The following is a 23,093-nucleotide window of genomic DNA, read 5'->3' as shown; positions in this document are numbered from 1 at the left end:
AGTTGTTAGTTGTTCTTTCAAGAGAAAGCAAAAGGGGAGGACAGTCAAATGATGTTTGAGATGGCAAAATTTCTAGGGCTGCCTTGTATTCTTAGTGATTGGGACATCTGTTTAGACTTACTATCCTTGGTTTTGTGTACATTGAGAATAGAGTTTAGAGATAGTCCAACGGGTATCTGCCATGTCCTTGCTGCGAGTGGCAGTTGACAAGTTCTCTGGTTTAACCAAGCAGTGCCAGTGATTTGGCATTTCTTGACTTTGGAGTACATCAAGTGGTTGAAATCCGATGCTGGATGCCTGGTAGGTAATATGCAAAATATTATTCAAAAGTTATGGATGTGACATTTGCAGCGTTTTGCATAAGTAAATGCCAGTGGTGGTTCCTTATTTCAAAAAACATTTGAGAACTATGTCAAAGCTTCTTGGTGACTGAACTCACTCTTGAGTACTAGATAGCACCTTGCTACTCTGCCACTTCTTCAGAACAATATTTAACCTAGCCATGTCCTGACTTGCTCCTGGCAAATCTCTGAATTACTAACTTGCCGCTATAATTAGCATACTGTATTAAGCCAGGGACAGTTCTTTTAATCTAATTCTAGAGTGATTCTGTTATGAAGTAGATAAATGTCCAAAGCCACTAGTGCCCAGGAATCCCTGATGTTGTAAGGCTTTTAGGTACGATACTTGCCAGTGTTACCAGACTGGAACCTACAAAGCCCACCTTAAAATAGGCAGTAGTCACCTAAGCCTGGCAGTGCAATCCAGCAGTTTTGACAAGGGGACTTCTTCACATGAGACACATTCACGTTATCCCTCAGGTAGCTGATAATAAATGATGAAACACTTCCATGATTTCCAGTGAGACAACTTTCTGGTAAACATCAGGCTTGGAGTAATCTGCCAGTCACATCTACCACTCAGACATGATGTGTTAAAAGCAAAACGATTGGTAGAATGCTTTTGAGAAACACTTTCTTTTTTAAATCCTAGATTTGCTATTGAATGCTAGTTTATATGGAAATTGAGAGATCTGACAAATAACACTACTGCACAGTCTAGCAGTTACGTAATGTTAAAGATTTCTGCTAGATTTGTGGCTGCCATAATTGCTTTTCTTGCTTGTCAGGATGTACGTGTTTTTATTTAGCCATTTGATTCTTAATAAAATACGTGCATTATTCAAGTCACTGGAACATCCTGCAAACAAAGACATTTTTTCTTCCATGAACAGAATATGGAAAATTACTATGTCAAAGTTTAGAGTCCTTATCAGTGTAGTTGAGTGACACCTTTCAGATTCTCTGTGGGGTTAATTTTTAATCTACTATCCTCAGTTTAACATTATAAATACCTGAGATGTGGTCATCACAGAACTTGTTTCCCTAGGCTGTCAGTAATGTTGGTGAATTAAGATACTGGCCTTGATGTCCATTCTTCAAGGTTTTTGAGGGCTTTGATCTAGCTAACTGTATGTAGTGGGCACTTTTTTAATTGTGTGTCCACTGTTGCTTTAATTCATTGCCTCAGCATCTGAGGAACCAAACCTTGGTACGTTCTTTGAGCACAGGTTTCATCCTACATTATTGTTATTATGCCAGTGGACAGTGCCAACGGATTTTTACTTTTTTCAAAAATGGGGACCATTCTCTCTGTCTGTTCTCAAAATAATTTATTTGGAGCTTTTTCTACAAAGGTATCATGAGTTTGTATTGCAGTTTTTCGGCATTGTGTGCAGGTATAAAAGGTAATTTTCAATGAATTGGTTTGAGTATCTCAAGTAGCCTAGCCATGGCAGCTCAATGTTGTGCAACCCTGATTTATCTTGCTTCTTAGGAGAGTAAACTTTTGTTCTCTTGCAGCGAGGTTGCTTCCATTCCTATGCCATCACACTTAACCCTGCCTTTCATATATCTGTATTACAGATTGTACCTTGTGAACAATTCTATCTACATTCTCTTTTACAAAATGAAACCTAGATGCTATGAAAAGCTTTGGCTGGGACTTATCATAGAATCATAGAATAGTTTGGGTTGGAAGGGACCTTTAAAGGTCATCTAGTCCAACCCCCCTGCCATGGGCAGGGACATCTTCAACTAGATCAGGTTGCTCAGAGCCCCGTCCAACCTGACTTTGAATGTTTCCAGGGATGGGGCAGCCACCACCTCTCTGGGAAACCTGTGCCAGTGTTTCACCACCCTCAACGTAAAGAATTTCTTCCTTCTCTCTAGCCTAAATCTACCCCCCTTTAGTTTAAAGCCATTCCCCCTTGTCCTGTCGCAACAGGCCCTGCTCAAAAGTTTGCCGCCATCTTTTTTATAAGCCCCCTTTAAGTCCTGATAGGCTGCAATAAGGTCTCCCCAGAGCCTTCTCTTCTCTAGGCTGAAGAACCCCAACTCTCTCAGCCTTTCTGCATAGGAGAGGTGTTCCATCCCCCTGATCATTTTTGTGACCCTCCTCTGGACCCGCTCCAACAGGTCTGTGTCTGTCTTATGCTGAGGGCTCCAGAGCTGGACGCAGTACTCCAGGTGGGGTCTCACCAGAGCAGAGTCAAGGGGCAGAATCACCTCCCTCGACCTGCTGGCCACGCTTCTTTTGATGCAGCCCAGGATACGACTGGCCTTCTGGGCTGTGAGCGCACATTGCTGGCTCCTGTCCAGCTTTTCCTCCACCAGTACCCCCAAGTCCTTCTCGGCAGGGCTGCTCTCAATCCCTTCATCCCCCAGCCTGGATTGATACCGGGGGTTGCCCCGACCCAGGTGCAGGACCTTGCGCTTGGCCTTGTTGATCCTCATGAGGTTCACACAGGCCCACTTCTTGAGCTTGTCCAGGTCCCTCTGGATGGCATCCTGTCCCTCTGGCGTGTCAACTGCACCACTCAGCTTGGTGTCATCTGCAAACTTGCTGAGGGTGCACTCAATCCCACTGTCTGTGTCATTGATGAAGATACTAAAGAGTACCGGTCCCAATACAGACCCCTCTCGTCACTTGCTAAGTGTTCTTTTCTAACCTGATTCTAATACAGATATTCTCAAATCATGGTTTTGGTACTCCGTAAAATTATCTTTTTCTTTGCAAAACTGATGGATGTGATGTGAGGCAGGTGGTTATTCTGTTGTATAGGGCAACCTGTGTCAAACAGACCACTTCTGAGTATCTTCCAAGGCATAACAACTGCTAATGACCTGAAGTAGTTCATATTTTCAACTAACTACAGCTAGGAGACTGGACATGTTCTGACTTCTTCATGCTGTCTTCTCACCTGCTTATTGCCGCACTGTAGCTGCCTAGGAAATGTGGCTTGATCTGGGAGAGTGGGAGATACAGTTGCTTCGGATATTTTCCTGATGTGTTGTACATGTTCGTTCTAGGTGAGCAAAACCAGTAAACCTAACAGCTGACCAAGCTATTGACAGTACTCAGATCGAATAGTTCTCAAAGAAGCATGTAATCATGTTAAATAAGTGTACTTCAGGACAGTTTGTACTCCTTCCTCTCCCTCTGACGTTTTTGTTTTATTCAGAGTAAATTAAAATGTTAGAAGGGCCAGTTAAAGCTGCTCTGCTTTCATATGCCCTTTGACATTTTTCCTGAAGTGGGAACAAATGGCTCCTTGGCCTTTGTGGCTTACCTGGATGTTGCAGAAGCTTGTGGTGCTACTGCCCTGACTTCTGTTAGTGCAAGTGTCTAGCGACTCACTTCAACAAGGATGTTAAATGCCAAGTTAATGACATTTTTCAAGTCTTATGAAAATCTTACTGTACATGTCAGTTGTCTTTATTAGCTTGCACATCAGTCTTTGGAGTGTGCAGTTTTGACTGCCAGCCCTGCCTTAATCCTGAAAACGTTAACGAGAATTATGATGATAAATCCTAAATTTGTTTCAAAAAAGGGCTCTTGTTAGCTCAGTGTTTTTAATTTGAATAATATGCCATGTTAATTGGAATACAGTAGTTTTTGACAGAAAGACCCCTTATATCTGTTTGATTTAGAGCTTGGGCAAAATGAGCTTTTCTGCTTCTAATTGCCCAAATTGTTTGAGTCTTGGTGAGTTGCAGACAAAGAATATACTTCAAATTAATATTATTATGGAAAAAAGACTTAAGTTATAGTGACAACTACCAGTTTATTTTGAATCCAGTAATTTTGAATTTAGTGTTATTTTGATAGGATAAATCCATATTAGAGTCTCTAAATAAATAAGAAATCTGATTATTTGGAAAGCTCTTGGTCAGTTCTGTCTGTGATATTGATCAGTTCTCAGGACAAATCACTGGCCACACTCTTGATTGGGATGTGGAAAACCAAGACATGGGGTTTGTTTTGTTTTTACAAAATGTCCTAACTAGTTAAAGGGAAAAGAATAGAAAGCTGTCTTTTTGTCAGAGGAAAGGCTAATGTTTCGGTTAATGGTTTTAGTCATCAAGCAAACTCTTCAGAAATAGGTCACTAACACTAAAAATATATTGTCTTAACCTTTGCAAGAATTTTCTTCCTTTCTTTCTTTTTTAAACTGGACTCTTTTTAAAGAGGAAATTAGTGAAAGTAGAAAGCTCAGAGCTTTGCTGTTGTATCTACCAAACAAGTCAGAGATCTTTACCAGATTCCTGGTCACTTACATGTGTCATTTAGCAAAGGAAAGTATTAAAATCAGAAACTCTTCTGATATCAATGACCATTGTGTATTGTGGTCCCTTTTCACTTGTTCCCAGAAACACTTTGATTTCATGAAGGGAGCAGACAGAATTTTTGCGGCCTCCTCCCTCGTTCTTGTTTCCCAGTGATCTTGTAGTTCTTTCTTATGTGATCAAAATGCTTTCCTGTCGCCTGCCGTGCAGGCAGGCTCTGTTTGAAGGCTTTGATGAATACGAGCACCCAAAGTGCGTGACATGAAAAGTATGCATTTTGATGATATTATGGGCTTGTTTCTCAGTTGATGGCATGACTGGGAAGAGAGGGAAGTGATGGCAACGGATTGTCCTTAAAGTGTGCATTAGGGCATGGGCAGTCTACTTCTGCTAAAAGGCTGAGCTGCTTTGGTTTAGGAGTTGTATGATCTGCTCTCTTAATTCTCACAATAACTCTGAAATAGTACTGCTGACTTGGAGGGATTAGTAATCATATATTAATGCATAGCATCTTACAGTTGTTAATGAATTCTGTGTGCTAAGTGCTTCACAACTTCGGCCAGGCTACTTTTGGATGTTTAGAATAAAGAAATATCCTGCTCTGCCTTCTTTTGTTGTAACTGAGTGAAACATATATTTACATACAGAGTGAAAAATACATTTACTGTATTAATGCAGCCACAAAATGTGACATCACAAATTTTAAAAGTAGGGCTGCCAAGAAATTATTCTGGAAACTTTGTTTTCTCTGCTTTTAAACTATATGCTTTCAAAATGTTAAGTTTGAGGCAATTTCTAAAGTTGGCTTTCAGGATGCCTATTCCTTTTTTCTTAACCCTCACTCCATTAAAAAGCCGATTGCTGAGATTTCTGTTTTGTTTCTCAGTTTCATATTACATATAACACAGGATTTTACTTTCCAATAAAAGTTCCACTATTATAATGTGATACAGGAGGAGAGCAAAGATGATTCTTGAAAGCTGAGTCTGCTGTAGAGAGGTTGAGGTTATCACAGTAAACCCTATCGGCCTTACATTGGGGAATATTTCTTTCTTCCCCCAGAAGTCAAGTTACGCATCAGCTGAGCAATTGAGCTAGTAATACAAATTGAACTTTGTATTACTGTGATATATAGAAAGAGTCAGTGACCAAATAACTCAGTCCTCTCTGTCTTTTCCCTTGTAAGTGCCAGTAAATAGATATTCTAGGGCTGGTTTAATTTCTGCTTACATTTCTAACATTGTTTATTTCTATCTTGTCCAGTTCTTTGCCGAAGCAGTTAAGCTAGCAAGCTGTAAATTTACTGGGGTTTATCATCTTCACTAGAGATTTAAAAAAAAAAAAAAAAAAAAAAGGGCTTTTTCACAACTTCGCTCTTTTATGGTTAAAAATAGTTTTCTGATTTCCTTGTAAGGTCCCAGTGTTCTCTCTAACAATGCAGGAAGATATTTCTGCATTATGCAAAATGCAGTTGGTATTTCAATGGACTAATGTTACTTCTTCATAGGGGGACAAATAGATACAGGCGTAATAAAGTAGTTAGAGCCTAACAATTTCGGTTTTCTCTGTGCATGATACTGTCGCCGAACAGTCTTACAAAGCAAACTATTTGTTTTCCAGTGCCTTTCTTAATCTTTATGAAGTTCATACATTATTGTGGACCTAATAAATAATTCTTGCTTTTGTAATCACAAATGAATGGGTTTGGTATCTTAAACTAAGTCATGTGGTACATTGATACACTTCAGAAATATTAGATCTCCATTCTACTGACAGAACTGGACGGCAGTCAATAAAAGTTCACATTGTGTTATCCCTTCAGATAAGTAGCCCTCTTAATTTGTTGTGTCCCATCCCGCCCTCCCCCCCCCCACTTATTTTGAAGATAATATCTCAACCTTTGCCCTTTGGGCAGTAGGACCTCAGTTTGTGGAGGAAAGGGTTGTTCTTTTGGGGGAAGCAAGGAAAGCTGAGGCCCCAGAGGAGGTGAGATGGGAGAAACATTGCACTCGTTTAGAAGTACTCCTTTGTACTGTACTTCACTTACAGCGTGGACTCTTTGCATGGGCTGAGTATCTCGGGAGTTCTGGTGTGATGGTAAAGCAGTAGACCCCTGAAGCTGCCATGAAAGCAGCCCTTTACCTTCTGTTTGGGTTCGGGTTGTTTAAATCAGTTTAATTTCTGCAGTGCATTTGAGAGAACCTCTTGGTGTTCTGCTGCTTCAAAGTCAAGAAAAATATTTTAGAGCTTTCTTGCAGGAGGCATCCTAGCAGTTTCAATTAGCTGTCTACTGAGCAAATCTACACACTTTGCCCATGGATAACCCTCTTAAGGAAGAGCATGTGTCTGAACTAGCTTCAGTCCTAACTTCATGTAATCTATAGTTTGTTGATGGTCTGTATCATAGACCTCTGCAAAAGGAGTTTAGAAGTAAATATTTTTCTCTTCTAGAATATTACAGCTTGGGAATGTGATGAAGGGGTCAGTTTTGGTTTTTTTCTTGGCATGCTATCTTATCTCTTGATAATAAACATGATGCCCTGAAGCCTTTTAGAAATTCAGAATATTTTTGTGGTTGAGTTCTCTGATGTTTTCTGAGAAGTCGATAGATTTTTTGCTCTTGCAACATAAGCAAAGCAGTTTAATTTTACATTTCTTTCTGATTTAATATTTCTAGATAGTTAAATACTTAATTTTCAGAGAAGTTGTCAGGGATATCCAGCTTTTAGTTACATCATCTACTACCTCCTTGCGCTATAGTGACTTCTATTCAAAGCTTATAGAGAGCATTGAAAATATTAATGAATTATATCTTATATTCCATGCTGAGATTTTTGAGGCTCTGTGTATGTCAGGGAATGCAGGAACACAAGTAGGTGTTGTAAGTCACCAGTTAATTAACCTAGACAGAGAGTCCTAAACAATAGCATATTTTAACCATGGGGAATAGCATATTTTAACCATGGGGAGCTTCGACGGGATTTTCTGTGTTTCCCTGAAAATTCTGAAAATGGTAAACAGACTTCCACGTAAACCTGAGAGAAGGTTTCTCTTTCTTAGCTTCTTCCATGGACTCCTTAAAATTAGTTCACTAACAGCAGCAGGTGGAAGGTCACTGACCTTAGCAAATCTGAAAAGACACAGCAGGAAGATGATCGGATCATTATACAAGAAGCTTGAATCTGTTTCTAGTATTTTTAAGTCTTTACCAAGCCAGTTATCCTTAGTTCTGCTCGTGGTTGGGATGCTAATACCCTGTTTATATTCACCAGGCTACCCCTAAGCCCCCTAAATAAATTTTAAAAATCTGAAAAATAAAACATTTTTTGCTTCACTTCCCGTACTTGGAAATGTTAAACTGTTTTGCATTGCTCTGAACCGTGAATGAGAGAGAAAAATTCTTGCCACTCTGTTTTCTGGGCGCAAGATCATGCGAACGCAGATGGTCCTATTGGCTGAGAGTTCTATAGAACATTTCAACTTGTATGTGAGGAGGAGAACGTTATTGTAATTGCTGTAGTATTTAGAGTTGTTTACCACTTCTTGCTCTTCTCCCCACAAAAGAAAAAGCTAATCCCTTTAAGTTGAAGATACAAATGTCTGATCTAATTAGATTTGGATATGACCATTAATTTAAGGACTTGCAGGTGAGGAAGAGAACTGGTAATTCTGTATTCAGGTACTCACCCCCATTCCCCCTGAAATATTTTAGGTGTTAGTCCAGTTAGAAAACAGTGATGATGCATGTTTCAAAATCAACATATTGATAAAATTAACCTGTGGTATTTATGTTGTCACAGCTCTTTAATGTTGAAAGGTGTTGAGCCACAAAGTACCTGTGAATTGGAGGTGGACGCAGTTGCTGCTGACATTTTAAATCAACTGGATATTGAAGGTGAAGTGTTAATAACTTTCCATGTAAAGTGTTTTAGGACAGAACTATTGTGTCATCTTTTTTTAAGGCTCTGCTTAGTTAAGCCACAGTGCAGATTTCAGTGTTAGCGAATTGTTGATCTACAAATTTATAAAGTTTAAAAAAAAGAATAAAAATGGAATGAACTCTGGAAGAAAACAGGTTCTAAGAATAGCCTATTGTCAGCAATAGAGATTTTTGTTAATGCATAACAGAAGGTTTCAGACCTATAAGGAGAGTAAGTGAAATATCAACATCAAGTATGTGTGTCTATGTACATACATCTATACATGCATACGCATAATTGGTGAGAAGACCAGCAAAAGCCAAAGATCTAGAAAACAAATAGGAGATCTAGAAAACAAATAAAGTTACACCTTAACTTTTACGTAACACTGAATCCTAGAGTAAGGCAAGACTTGCAATTAAAAAAATAGCAGGTTAGAATGACAAAAGAGATGAAGAAGAGTGTCAGAATCTAATTTGGGGGGAAGAATGCTTTTCATCACATTGACAGACTTCCCTTCATGTATTATTGCGTATTTCAGCCCAGATTGGCAGGAACCCTGGTTTGCAAGCTATATGGGAAGATGAAAAGCAGCGACGGAGACAGAAATGTGAATCTTCGCAGATTAAGCCACCTGAGTCACAAGGTAAAAAAAAAAAAAAAAAAAAAAAAAAATTTGTGCAGCTGTTTATCAAAAACTGTGAATGAGAAGCAAGCAGGAGGCAGAATTTAAATCGGTGTATCAAGTTTGAGGGCTTTTTAGATGTACTGTTTTTTCAGTTCCAAGCTTACTGATTGCCCAGTATGTGTATTCCAATTTTAAAAGCAAGATACATAACCTTGCCTAAAAACGTCGTGATTCAGCTAGCTGCAAAGCATTCTAGACAGAACAAATGATAATGACAGTTAAGACTGCATGCTTTATGATGGAAAGCATTTAAATGTTTAAATACTGGCAAAATTAAATCTCTTATCCCGAAGCTTTCCATGGTAGGTTATGCACAAGGACAGTTCCTTTGAATTTCTGTGGAATACAGCTAAGGTGATGTTAGATGAAAATTCTAAAAGGGTGGACAAGTCCCTGTATTTTTATGTAAAATTCATTGCACAGGGAAGACCGTGCTCTGCAAATTAATTGCCTAATGAACAGGGCTATTCTCTGTAGAACCTAGGCCATGTTTCTTTTAAAATATGAATGATATTTGGCAAGTAAGCCAGAGGATTCCAAGAAGGCAAGAGGCAGGTTCCTGGCTAAGGCAGACTGCTTTCTGACTCTGGTTTTTTTCCTGCGTTTCTGTGTAACGTTATTCAGGCTGCATAAACCAGACTTTTCAAAATTGTTCACTGATTGTTCTTTTCCTGGGTACTCACCTTGCTGTAGTTGCAACATGATTTGTAAATGCTGTTGATACTTGCAGTTGCAAGTGAGATCAATGGGAGTATGTGAAGTATTTGAAAGTGTTTAAATACACTTGAAAAATCAGCCCTCAAATTTGGCACTTAAAATTAGCGGACACTTCAACTGTGAGCCATTTCCTAATAGAATTAGTAATCCTAGCTGCTCTCTGTGTTGAGAGGTCAAAGTAAAACTGAATAACAAATATTTTTTAAATTTTAAAGACCGTGGATTTGTGCCAGCAACAGAGAGTGAAAAATTTTTTCAGAAGAGACTTAAAGAAATCCTCAAGCAAAATGACTTCTCTGTGTAAGTGTTTAGCCATTCGCCATAAAGTACAATATTCTATGCAAACCTTAAATATGCATTTAAAAATTGGTTTTCAATTAACTAGAACGTTGTCAGGATCAGTGGACTACAGTAATGGATCAGAGGAGTTCTCTGCTGAACTAACACTACATTCTGAGGTACTTTCTCCTGAAGGCTTTCAGTGTACGCCAGCTAATATGGTAGAAGTGCACAAAGATAAAAAGATGAACAAAGGTGAGTATTTTTAATAGCATAATTGTTTAGGCGTAAATCTATGTCATGCTTTGGCTGTTTATACTATTAGCAGAAGTAAGTCAAGGAAGATCTGATTGTCAGTTATGAAAAAATGAAGAGTAGTTTTGCTTTTATTTTCATCATTGTTAGAGTAAGCCTTTCTAAAATTGCCACGGCAAATAACGGAAACATACTTGAATAGTAAAATCCCTTTTAAAGTGGCTTGCTTTCATAATGTATTGATGTCTGTGACTCTTTGAAGTTTTATCGTTTCGCTTTTTTTCTTTTAAAGAATCCAATAGGATGCATGCTGATAAAGAAGAGGAAGCACTTATTAATGAAGAAGCAATTTTAAACATTGTGGAGAATAGTCAGAGCTTTCAGCCTTTGTCTCAAAGACTGAGTCAGACTACAGGTTTTAGTGAGTATGACTGGAATGTCTTTTCTTCCAGGCTATTTTATTGTTCCACAGTCTTTGTTGTGTTCACTTACATTACCAGTCATGAAAGAAACTAAGTAGTTTACCTCAGGGAGTTTGTCAAGCAGATTGAGACTTCACACACACGTGCACACATGCGCACACACACACACCCCCTACCACCACCAAAAAAACACCTTATATTTTCTAAAAATGGCACCAGGACAGTGTATTTGTAGAGGCTACTCTGCTTTACTAGTTCACTAAGCCTGTCCTCTTGTCAGGTCAGCTCAATGCAGTCTCTTATGGGTATTGCTCTTCCTTATGCTCCTAGGGTTATAGGACTAAAACTATCAGAATAAGAGGAATTAGACTGTCTATCCATGATATTCTTGCAGTTCTGCATCTTTCTTACAGTTAGAATAGAGAACACACTTATGGGCTATCTTTTAGAAGCTCAGCTGTCTGGAGATACTGGGGAATAGGCTGATAATGAGAGGCAAGTTGCAGCAGAGCATTCCCCAAAACTTATGGATACAAAAAAATGGTTGAAGGCAAAGAAACAAGAAGTAAAACATTAAAGAGGGGGAGAAGAACCATGACAGCAAACAAATGTGGATGGCATGAGGGGGAAACAACAATAAAATAACACAACAAAGGAACTTGTATGAAAAGCTACTTCAGGTAGAAATAGTTCAAATACTCTAGAGGAGATGAAAAGCACATAGTTCATGCTATCTCTATATACATTCTTATGTAAATATAAGGTATAATGTTAATATGCACTAAAGTTGATGCTGCAAGGTGCAGAGGGGGGAAAAAATGTCTAAAACCCACAGCCTCCAGTGCTTTTGATACATATATGGTGTCAATATGTGCATGGGCAACAAGATGCAATATGAGCAACAATGTATGTCTATGGGTAATACAGTATACAATCTTTTCTTGCAAAGAAAGGAGGAGTGGATGGCGTGAGATTAAGAGTATTTTTCAGTGCTGTTTTATTTTGCAGAAAGTAGGCAAGATTTTGGTTATGGAAGTTTTATAGGCAAGGATTTGGATTTATTGAGAGAACTATAAGTAAAGAAGTTATGTGGGAGCTGGCAAACATGAGCATTGATTTATCTTCTTTTTTTTTGGCGTGAGAAGGTTATCCCGAGAGGATGAGAATTGGCTAAAATAATATATAGGGTATGTCTTATGACCATGTGTGTGAATTGCTCAACTGAATAGGAGTGTTGAAAGGGTCTGCTTTTGCCAGTGGCTAGGGAATTAAATAGAGATTTTATGACTTTTTCTTTCTTTTTTTGTCTCTTTTTCCCCCCCTCCCTTCTTCTTATCATGGAGCTACTAATTGCTGATGTCTTGTACCATGAGTAACTTGACCTTACTTGACCATGAGTAACATGCTACATCTTTGGGTCTCTCATGCTCTTTCATAGCATGGACTAGTCTTTACTATGCCTTTGTAGAGTCGTAGTGTCACAGGGGCTGTGAAGCACACTACTTCTACTGCTGCTGCTGTGAAGTACACAACAAGGTTTATATTAATGGGAAGTAAAGGTTGGAGTTTAATGATGGACCTCACAAAGGGCATAGGAGCCAAGAACAGAAAGTACAATTGAAATTGAGTTAATTCAGAACTCTCGCAAAGGGGATGGTTTCCATTCTAAACAGTTGCATGGTGTCTTGTGAAGCCTTTGTAAAATATGGAAAATGCCTTCCTCACCAATGTTGAGACCTATTTTATATGATTCTCAGGATCATTGTAAATCATATGATATTTCCTGAGGAAGGAAAGTAGAGATTGTAGTTCTTCAGCCAGAGGAGAAGGAGAGAGAAGTAACAAAGATGCCTGGTAGACTGGAGATCATAAATTGGTTATGAGGTCAGATGAAAGGTAAGCAGGAGGAGAGTGAGAAAAAATTGTTACTTGGAAGGATATTTAAGAAATAAAAATAACGAATGAGAAGGCAAGTGTGTGAGTTAGTGTAAGCTTGGGTCAAATAGAGGAAAATAAAATTTAAGGAAGGAGTGAAATCAGATAAACTTTCAGTGTTTAGAGGAACCTAGGAAGGGAATAGGTTATAGTGAAAAGAAAAGGGAGATGAAGTTAAGCATTATAGTAAAGGACAGAAGGAAAGAGCTAGTTGGTCAAAATCAGCATCACCTTTCATGAGATGCAGTGATTGAAAGTCTTCCAAGTGATACAGAGAGAAGTGCCCAACAAAGTTAATGTAGCCATTGAAATGGTGAGAGCAAGAGAAGGCAGTGATGCTTCAGAAGCTGGCACTTATGCTGAAATAAAAGGGGAGAGTGAGGCTTTACTGAATGTGAGGAGGTAATGGTGGGGCAGAGGGGGTGGGGAGAGGGAGAGAGAAGTGCTTCCACTAAATCTACTACAATCAGAAGAGGAGGGAAGAAATAAAAAAAGAAGTCTGTCAAGATTCTACATAAAGAGCTAGAAAAGATAACAAATCATAAAACTTGAAAAAATAAGGTATGAAAAGGGCTTTTGTTTGTGTAGCCTGCCTTGCTTTAGACAGTAACAAACTGGTAGATTTTAAAATGTTGAGGGGTTTTGTTTGGTTTTGTTTTTTACTGGTAGACTATAACTAATCATTTACAAGTAGAACAAAATATAGGTTCTATTTGTATGGGCTTTTTCTGCAGTGGACAGTAGTGCTGATGAGGCCATGATTGATCTGTTGGCTGGATTGGAGAATGATGGATATCAGATGGGACATCACAAAACACTCTCTCACCATCGTTCTCTTGGAAGCTGTCGAAATTCTCAGAACAGTGATGATGAAGAAAATGAACCGCAGTGTGAGAAGGAAGAAATGGAACTTAGCTTGGTAATGTCCCAAAGGTGGGACAGTAGCATTGAAGAGCCTGGGCCAAAAAGAAGGTATCTATGTGATTTTCTTTTCTTTATATGTTATTTTCTGCCAGATCCTTCCTCCCTCCCACCCTGTTTTCAAGTGTGCTATGAGCCCAGTGAGCTGTAGAGAGGTCTCTGACAGCATTGGAAAAATCTATGCAGATCTGGGGATAGAATGCAGCTGTTTAGATGATGCTGTGAACCATCAGTTTTACATGGAAATAAAGATTAAATGTTTAGGTTTGGCTAGACCTAAGCTTCTAGTTTACTGTTTGAGGAAAAACTGAGTAGGTTTGTTGCCCTACAAGTCCAAATACAAAAAACTTCAGTTGTAATCTTTTAAGGTCACACCTTGGATGTAGTACAAATGTTAAGGTGTATCTTGTACATCTCATGTGCCTGTAACTTTTTCTGAAGTGAATATTTAAGAAGTATTCTTGTGAAGACTGACCCAGAAGCCTGAGAAAAACACCCATTTGTTTCCATGCTCAAAGCTTAAATCAAAACATGAATGTTGCTCACTCTGCTGGACTGCTAAAGGTCAGCAGCTTGAATATTTTTAAGGCCAAGATTCTTGGAACACCTTCTCGGGTTGTAATGACCTTTTGTACAGTCTGCACTGACAGTCATTGAAAGAAGCTATATCCAGTTTCTCTTCACCCCTGCTTTGGGCAGACCTTCTGGTATTTATAATTCTATTTGAAAGATGAGCTATTTCACAGACATAACATTTTTATTTTTTTTTTTTACATCAGAAATCATAATTATACTATGATTCAGAGAGCAAGAGAGGCATAGAAGTACTTAATCTTTTCTTTCCTGAAGACATACAGAAAAGTTGTAACAGAATCAGAAGTTAGATCATTAGTCTCCTAGTTCTACAGATAATTCATCTCTGAAGCTACTTTTCCTATCTGACCTTTGATTTTCTTTGTTTTTCTTCCCTCACAGTAGTCTGGAAAGTTGGAGTTTTTATCTAAAACACTTCATGTTAATCTTCAGTTTAGCAGTAGTTTCTGTGTAAAACCAGCCTATATCTTGCAGAATTTACTAGCTCAGGCACAGCTCTGTATGGGCATGACTGTACTGGAGACAGGTAGGATCCTGAAACAATTAACTGCTTTTATGCAATAAAGAACCCTATTTAAAAACTTGTAAGACTTGATGAGCTGGTTCACGAATAACTTGCTCATATATGCCCACATCTTAATCCCAGACAGAAAGCACTAGGGACAATGTACATACCAGGTGCCTTCACAGGGAGTCAACTCATGTTCAGAGGGAATTAGAAGCTTTGCTTTGGTGTGATCTCTGCAGAATTTGGACTGACTTCAGAAGAAAGCATGGGTATCTCTGCCCCTTGCCTGATTCTGCTCATGCAGAAAGAGCCAGTTTGAGCCTAACGATGGATCCAACCTTATTCTGCTCAGACTCATTCTATCTGTACTGCTTCCTAGTGCATCCTACTGTATCCACACTATCACTTTTCTGTTATTGGGTATTCACCAATCTTCCATTATCTCAAAAAAATATACTGAGATAATGAGGAGTAACAATACCCTACTGACTGAATTAAATGGCTTGGGTTTGATTTGTGCTGAACTAGAGCAAAAAGCCCAGCAAGACCTGGAGTGGTTCATGTATGGTGATATCATGCTGTGTTGCACAAATTTGCCTGGAATCTAAACTGGTGGGCTTGAATGCGGAGAGATCCAAGTTGTTATCTGGAGAAGTTGTCTCCAGCCTGACTGGATTTACTAAAGTTGACAAAGATTTGCTTCATGCACGAGATTATAGCATAATTCAGGTTGGAAGAACATCTAAATGCTATGTAGTCCAGTGCCCTGGTCAAAGCAGCTATGGATAGATCAGTTGCTCAGGGCCTTGTATGGTCAAGGTTTGAGTATCTCCAAAGGCAGAGATTGCCTATCATATATGGGCAACTGTTCCAGTGTTTGAACACCCTTGTACTGAAGAATGTTCTCCTTGTACATAACATTCCCTGAGGCAGCCCTGTGCTCATTGCCCTTTTCATATCACCGCGCACCTCTGAATCTGGTTTCATCTTCTTTATACCCACTCATTGGATACTTGACAAGTCCAACAAGATCTCCTCTTAGTTTTTTCTCAAGGCTGAATAAATCCTGTTCCCTTAGCCTCTCTTTATACATCATGTGCTCCAGCCCCCAGTTACCCTGGTACTCCTCAGCTGGATTTCTGTCTTGTGGTGGGATGCCCAAAACTGAGCACAATACTCCAGATGCAGCCTCACAACTACTGAAATTGGCTACAGTCTTGCAGTCACAGCCTAAGATGCACTGGCTGTCTTTGCTACAAAGGCACGCTGCACACTCTCAGGTTCAACTAGTTTGTCCGCCAGGGCTTTTGCATCCTTTTCCACAAAGCTACTTCCTAGCCAGCTCTCTCCCTGCCTGTAGCAGTCCATGGGGTTATTTCATCCCATTTGTGAGACATTTGGATTCGTCTTTTTTGAAGTCCGTGAGGTTCCTGTCAGCTCATTGCCCAGCCTGTTGAGATCCCTCGGAATAGCAGCCCTACTCTCCAGAGTACTGATTGCTCTCCCCAGTTTGATATTCATTTGCATATAGAGCAGAATGTCTTTGCACTGTACTTTTCCGTGTTTTGGGAACATAGAAGAGGGAGAACTAAGCTCACTTAGGTCGTGGCCACTGTGTACCTATCTGTGCTTGTTATTTAGGTCTCTCTTCCAAGTCACGCTGCTTCCAGACTTGAGTTAGTCTGGAAATTATGTAGCCGTATTTGAGCCTATTGTTCCTGAACTAAGAAACATGGCTTGATCTAAGTTGGCTCAGTGCTGAGCACGTTCAGATGTCTGTGGTGTTATGATACATATAATTCATGCTCTGGTCAAACTCCACAGATAAAAGTTCTTCAAAAGTAGACTGTATTTAGGTTATTGTGGATTTTCCTTCCTGTAACTTCAAAACCTTTGTGTTTATACCTTTCAAGGTACTACACAATAATGCTTTGATATATCAAGCTACCAGGATAGTTTATGATTATCTTAAAAACAACCAGACCAAACAAACAAAAAAACCAAACCTTAGTTCCTTAATATTTATCTGGATTTCTCTCTTGTAGCTGCAGATTAGTTTTATTTCTATGAAGAATTACGTCCATCTCACGCTTTACTTTAAAGAAGAAGAAATCAAATTCCTAAGTGCTTCTAGAGTTGTCATATACCAGAGGGTTTGTTTTTTGGGTTTTTCTAGATATTTGTTTCTTTTTTTCCCCCCACATAAATCCATGCCACCTTAAAAACCTGAAAAATTCATAGAAGCTTTTCTTTGTAGATTTACTTCTTTTTTTTCCCCCGGCAGATTTATGACTGTAAAAATGGCAATGTAAAACAGTTAACTTGGTAAAAGTGGCTTAAGTATTAGGAACGGCAACATCAGAATGTTCAAGGAGGGATGGAAACAAACATTGTTTTGGTGGTTGTGCTTTAGTTAAGCCTGCCAAGAGACAGAATTGTTATTATACAGTAAAGATTCCTTTTTTAAAAACAAACAAAAAAAGTAAGCATCTGTTTGCTCAGAGCTAAACTGAAAAAATGGTTTAGTCTTCAAATTTCAAGCACTTTCAAGCAATGAAATTAAATTTCAGTAAAATTAAAATAAAATTAAGCATCTAAATACCTTCTCTCTAACTTCTTAAGCTAGTGAATCCTGCTGGTTTTGTCTGTAGTTTTTAAATGGTTGTCTACCACTGTTGTCTCTTAAAACAGTAATATTAAATAATATTTTGAGTTTCTCAGTGAGAAATGTAAAAATTTTTTTTGTTTGCTTCCCTTTGCTCCCCCAAATTACACAACCGTATAGCACCACACCCCTTTGATTGAGGTTCCCTGTGGCTATTGGTATTTTCTTAGAGAAGTATTATGCATTAATTAGTTCCTTCATTTTCTCTAGGTCAGCTGGCAAAAATATGCATCGAAGTTCAACAGAAGAGGATTCATCTTCAGAGGAAGAAATGGAGTGGAGTGGTAACAATATGCTCCTAACTAATCTCTCTATACCTCAGTTAGATGGGACTGCAGATGAAAATGGTGGTAAGTAAATAGAAAAACAGCTTTGGAAGTTGAATTATTACCTGGGTCATTTTCAGATCAATTTGCTAATTTTCAAAAGTGCTAACCATATTCAATTCTCGTTTCAACTGGAAGGAAATACTCTCAACGGATTGCAGAAGCAAGCCCTTAACATCTTCCTTATAAGCCAACAATATTTTAATCTCAGTGCCCTCTACGAATTACCAGAATCTGCTTTTCCTATTGTATTAATGATCAAAAAAAGGACATTGTTTAATTAGTTTTATGGAAAAGATAGTTACCTTGTTGCAAGGGGTATTTTTCTGTTACTATTTGTTATGCAAATATGGTGTTAAAATTGATGATCCTGTAGGATCATTTATCCTTTCATTGTAAATAGTAAATGTATTGTTGTGTAAATTTAGATGGTTCTTTGCTTTGCAAGTATTTGCCACACATGCTAAAATAGAGTGAGCCTTTGTTTGAGCCTACGTTTCATTCAGCAGATTGCATGTTCACATCCTGGGATCGCACGAGTTAAAACTATGCAGTGGCAAAGCTGATGCAGAAGAAACTGCCTTTCAAAATCTATAAAAAATTAAATTAATCTGTAGAGAGACCTCTTGCCATCTCTCTCTATATATAACACCTGCTGTCTTTCATCAAAATAACCTTAGTTAATAGAACACACACTTTGAGGTTAGGCAAATATATAAATATCATTATTTGTTTCATTAGACAATCTGCATATTTTCACATTTATAAAATTCTGTTGAGCAAAACAATGTAAAATGTATGGATCTTGTGGGGGAAAATATATCTCTGTATCCAGGGTTTTCTCAGTATTAGGTTCACTTTTGTTCTTGATCTAATCAACAGTAATTTTCTTCTTTGTTTAGAAATGTTGTATTAGTCGTACTTCATTGCCTTTTAAATTTGAGATTTGTGGTTAACATAACTTGGTACAGAAGCTTCTTTCTTAATCCATAGTACAAACTGGTTAATGTAAAATCTTGTTTGTGCTCATGCATGTACCTAATTTCCTATTACTGCATTTGCTCTTCGAGGCAGGAATGTAATCCTTTACAAGATTTCTGTATTAGTTCGTGTCTCTTGAAGCTATTTGACAAAAATAACAAACATCATACATTAGTATATAAAATACATAGGTCTTAATATATCTATTAGCAATTCCATATTAGAGAAAGTGAGCTATATGATCTTATAGATCGTAGACAACCACAGCTATTCCTTTGCGTTCACTGTTTAAAGCATAGTTTGCTTTTTCCTTTGCTTTTATGGGTATAATGGTAGGGTTAATACGTGACTTGATGTACTACTAATATGATTTGGTTTTGCAAAATATACAATTGTAATTTCCTTATTTGCAGTACTTTGTAATTTAATGTAAAAAGGGATGCTTCTGGCTAATGAGACTGTATCTTAAATCATTGTTTAACTTTTAGAATATTTTAAGTAGATGAAATATCCCTTGCAGAAGAAGAGTGTCAGCTTAGAATGAGTTTATTACTGTGAACTTTTATATCAACTTCTTATAAAGTAAAGTAAATAGGAGATAAAGTAAATTCAAAACAGATCTCAGTCCAGTTCCTCTAAATTAGAAAATGCTTATCCACACCTGAATCTGTGTCCGTTACATCTGACTGACTGATGAGTATTTTTGCAATTTTTATATCTGAATAGTCGGGTACCTTCCAAGCGTTTGTTGACACTTCACTAAACTCCCATTTTCTTGGTCTTCAGTTAATCCTCCTCATTCTTTGTGTGGACTCCTACCCTCAAAGAATCATAGGCAGCATCTCCCAGCTGTGTTTCACAGCTCAGGGACTCTGTGTATGCATTAGAAAATGTTATTATAAACAGATTGAGACTTCCTTTTATTTTTCTCATCCGACAACAAATAAATTGCTAAGCTGAAGGCAGCATGAATCTAAGATAATCCCCCAAGTTGGTTGAGACTTACAGTAAAGGCCCAAAGGATCCTCCATCTAGTACAACAGTGTGCAGCATCTGCTTTCAGGTCATACAGCATGTGTCATAACTCCTATCTTCCTTCAACATTTCAGCTAAAGATGTGGACACATGAACAAATTACTACAGAGCTCCTGGCACACAGCAACTGCCTCTTTGCAGAGGAATAAACTTCTTCAAATTACTTGGTGTTCATTGTGGTTATGAGCAAGCACACGGTTGCTGCAAACCAGTTGTTAATTTGTTATTTAACCACCTGCCTGTCCACACTTAGCCTGCAGTAAATGTGATTAAAGTATCAGCAAAAGAGAGAGAAATCGTCCCAGATGTCATATGATGAGTCTGCACAGGACAGTTACCACAGCACATGCTGGTCGCAGATCTGTGTGGGAATGTTAATGCATGAATATGAATTCATGATCTAACTAAATGGTGTGAGCTCCTTGCATAGACACCTGAATGGGTGGTGGATTGCTCTGCTTTATAAAAGTGCAGTCAAACTACCTATGCTTAGCGCGCAGGACAGTTAATACAAAGCCCTTGCCATGTTGTAAGACAGAACTTCAGCTTTCTGTGCAATGACTTTTCTATACGGGGAAAGTCACCTAAATAAGTTCTTTGTTTTTCAGAGCCAATTTCTCAGGGACAAAGCAGGATACAAGCTTTTCTAGAAATCAATCTGTTTATATTTAGTTATCTGAAAGTGATTTTAGAAGCCTTCTCTCAGAAAACCAGCATGAAATCTTTGGCAATTGTATGCAAGTCTACCATTTAGGAGTAGCTGACAGAACGGCTGAGCCAGAAATGTACTGACAACGTGATTTTGATAAAGCAACTCATGTACTCAGGGTCTGTAGTTGTCATGATCATAAATGCAGTGTGATTTAGAAGAGTTTTGTTTCTTCTTTGGATGGAAGGGTTTTCAGGAAAATGTCATTAAAATGGTTAATGCCTTAGGTTGTTTTTTTTACAGGAAAACTAGAGTAAAATTGCTTGTCTTCCGTTTCAGACAATCCTTTGAATAATGAAAGTTCTCGAACTCACTCGTCCGTCATTGCAACAAGCAAAATGTCTGTAAAGACCTCAATCTTTCACAAAGATGCTGCTACGCTAGAACCCCCATCTTCTGCTAAAATTACTTTTCAGTGTAAACACACAAGTGCCCTTTCTAACCATGTTTTGAATAATGAAGATTTAGTAGAAGACCTCTCGCAACCAAACACAGAAACAAGACCTGAACTTTCAGTCCATGCTCTTACAAAAGAAAGCACTTACTCAGCAAAGTACCCAACTCCATTCAGCAATAGTACCCATGCAGAAAACTCTCACAAAGAGAGTAACAAGAAAGATACTCTCCCAGTTCCTTCATGTGAAAATAATATTTTTGAGTATGAAGATGATATTTCATCAGTGAGCAGACAGATACCTAGTAGGAAGTATACTAGCATCAGAAAGGCTGAAAAGGATGTCTCTTTTATGCATGTGGGCCGCCACATTGGTGACAGCATGTTGAATAAAAACTTATTTAACTTTTCTGATTTGAGCCACTCCAGCCACTCCAAAGGTAAAATGTCCTCTGAAGTAAATGAAAAATCCAGCAGTGCAAACATAAATAGTTTTTTTCCAGCAACAGTTACAGAAAATTGTGAATTGGTGTCTTGTTCAGGAGGAAGTCGAACTGTGGTACATTCACTTGAAAACAACACTGATGAAGGTGGCCTTAATAAGCTTAAAATTAGGTATGAAGAATTTCAGGAGCATAAGGCAGAAAAGCCAAGCCTCAGTCAACAAGCAGCACATTATATGTTCTTTCCTAGTGTTGTTCTTTCTAATTGTCTCAGTCGACCACAGAAGTTAGCTCCCGTGACATATAAATTACAGCAAGGCAACAAACAATCCAGGTTGAAGCTGAATAAAAAGAAACATGGTTTTATCAATCATCAGGAGCCTGCAAGTGTAAATGATGTTGCATTAGTGAAGGAAAGCTGCTATACACAAGGTAATGCTTGTAGTAACATTCCTGTTAAGGATAGTGCTTTACCTAGTGACTTAGTTCAAGTTCCTCTTGAGGCTTTTGAAAACAAAATGCCTACAAGTACTGCTAATTATACTGACTGCCAGTTTGCAGATGGATCTCTTGAAACTGAGCAGTCTTTTGGATTATGTGGGAATAAATATACGCTCCGAACGAAACGGAAGGTAAATTATGAGACTGAAGACAGTGAATCAAGCTTTGTCGCACACAACTCAAAAATTAATCTACCTCAACCGATAGAAAGTGTTGACAGTTCGGATGGGTCTCAGAAGTCTCGAAAGCGTAGAAAACTTTCTAAAAAATTGCCACCTGTTATTATTAAATATATTATCATCAATAGATTTAGAGGGAGAAAAAATATGCTTGTTAAACTAGGGAAAGTAGATTCTAGTGAGGAAAGAGTAGTACTCACAGAGGAAAAGATGAACTTATATAAAAAGCTTGCACCTTTAAAGGACTTTTGGCCAAAAGTTCCTGACTCTCCTGCAACCAAATATCCTATTTATCCACTAACACCAAAGAAAAGTCACAAAAGGAAAGCAAAACATAAGTCAACCAAGAAAAAAGCTGGAAAACCACAAAAAACAGGTAGTAAAAATATTAAAAGAACTTTATCTTTCAGAAAAAGGACTCATACAATTCTTTCTCCTCCTTCGCCGTCCTACAATGCTGAAGCTGAAGACTGTGACTATAACTACAGTGATGTTATGTCTAAATTGGGTTTTCTTTCTGAGAGAAGCACAAGCCCAGTAAACACATCTCCACCTCGCTGCTGGTCTCCCACTGATCCAAAAGCAGAAGAAATTTTGACCAACCTGGACAGAGAAGCTTTATTTAGTAGGGGGCCCAATATGTACAACAGCAAGACTGTTAGTTCTAGTGTAGGTAAAAATAGTCGAGCAAAAACTCAGGTTAAGAAATGTAAAAAGAAATTTGCTAGCCCCACTGTGTCTACCAAGAAAAAGAAAAAGATTAATCAGGCTGATAAAACAGCAGATGATGGAAGGAAGAAACCTAGAACAAAACAAAGACAAAAAACAGCTGAAAAAGCGTCCTCAAGAAAGCGTGTTGTGTTTAAAGATGAAAAAGGAAATACTCGCTCTACTGCAGAAGTGAAGTTTGTCCTGAAACGTCAAGATCTGCCTGAGATTTCTTACAACTCTGTCAACTCGCAGCCACTTCATAACCGCAGAGACAGTCCTCTT

At 38.3% G+C, this 23,093-nt stretch overlaps 1 protein-coding gene across 1 annotated transcript in view; it reads left to right on the top strand.

The window, feature by feature from the left end:
* REV3L (REV3-like, polymerase (DNA directed), zeta, catalytic subunit) overlaps window positions 1–23,093 on the top strand; it is an 80,857-nt gene that overhangs the window by 13,568 nt on the left and 44,196 nt on the right. Inside the window, 8 exon segments of the mRNA XM_009326437.1 lie at window positions 8,429–8,523; window positions 9,090–9,194; window positions 10,169–10,253; window positions 10,339–10,487; window positions 10,780–10,908; window positions 13,579–13,816; window positions 17,743–17,882; window positions 20,863–23,093. The exon segment at window positions 20,863–23,093 is cut by the window's right edge and continues 14 nt beyond it. Coding sequence (XP_009324712.1) covers window positions 8,429–8,523; window positions 9,090–9,194; window positions 10,169–10,253; window positions 10,339–10,487; window positions 10,780–10,908; window positions 13,579–13,816; window positions 17,743–17,882; window positions 20,863–23,093 — 3,172 coding nt within the window.

This window comes from Pygoscelis adeliae, unplaced genomic scaffold (genome assembly GCF_000699105.1).
Source record: "Pygoscelis adeliae isolate BGI_AS28 unplaced genomic scaffold, ASM69910v1 Scaffold206, whole genome shotgun sequence".
Taxonomy (NCBI): Eukaryota; Metazoa; Chordata; class Aves; order Sphenisciformes; family Spheniscidae; genus Pygoscelis; species Pygoscelis adeliae.
This window is presented reverse-complemented; position numbering and strand designations above follow the sequence as displayed.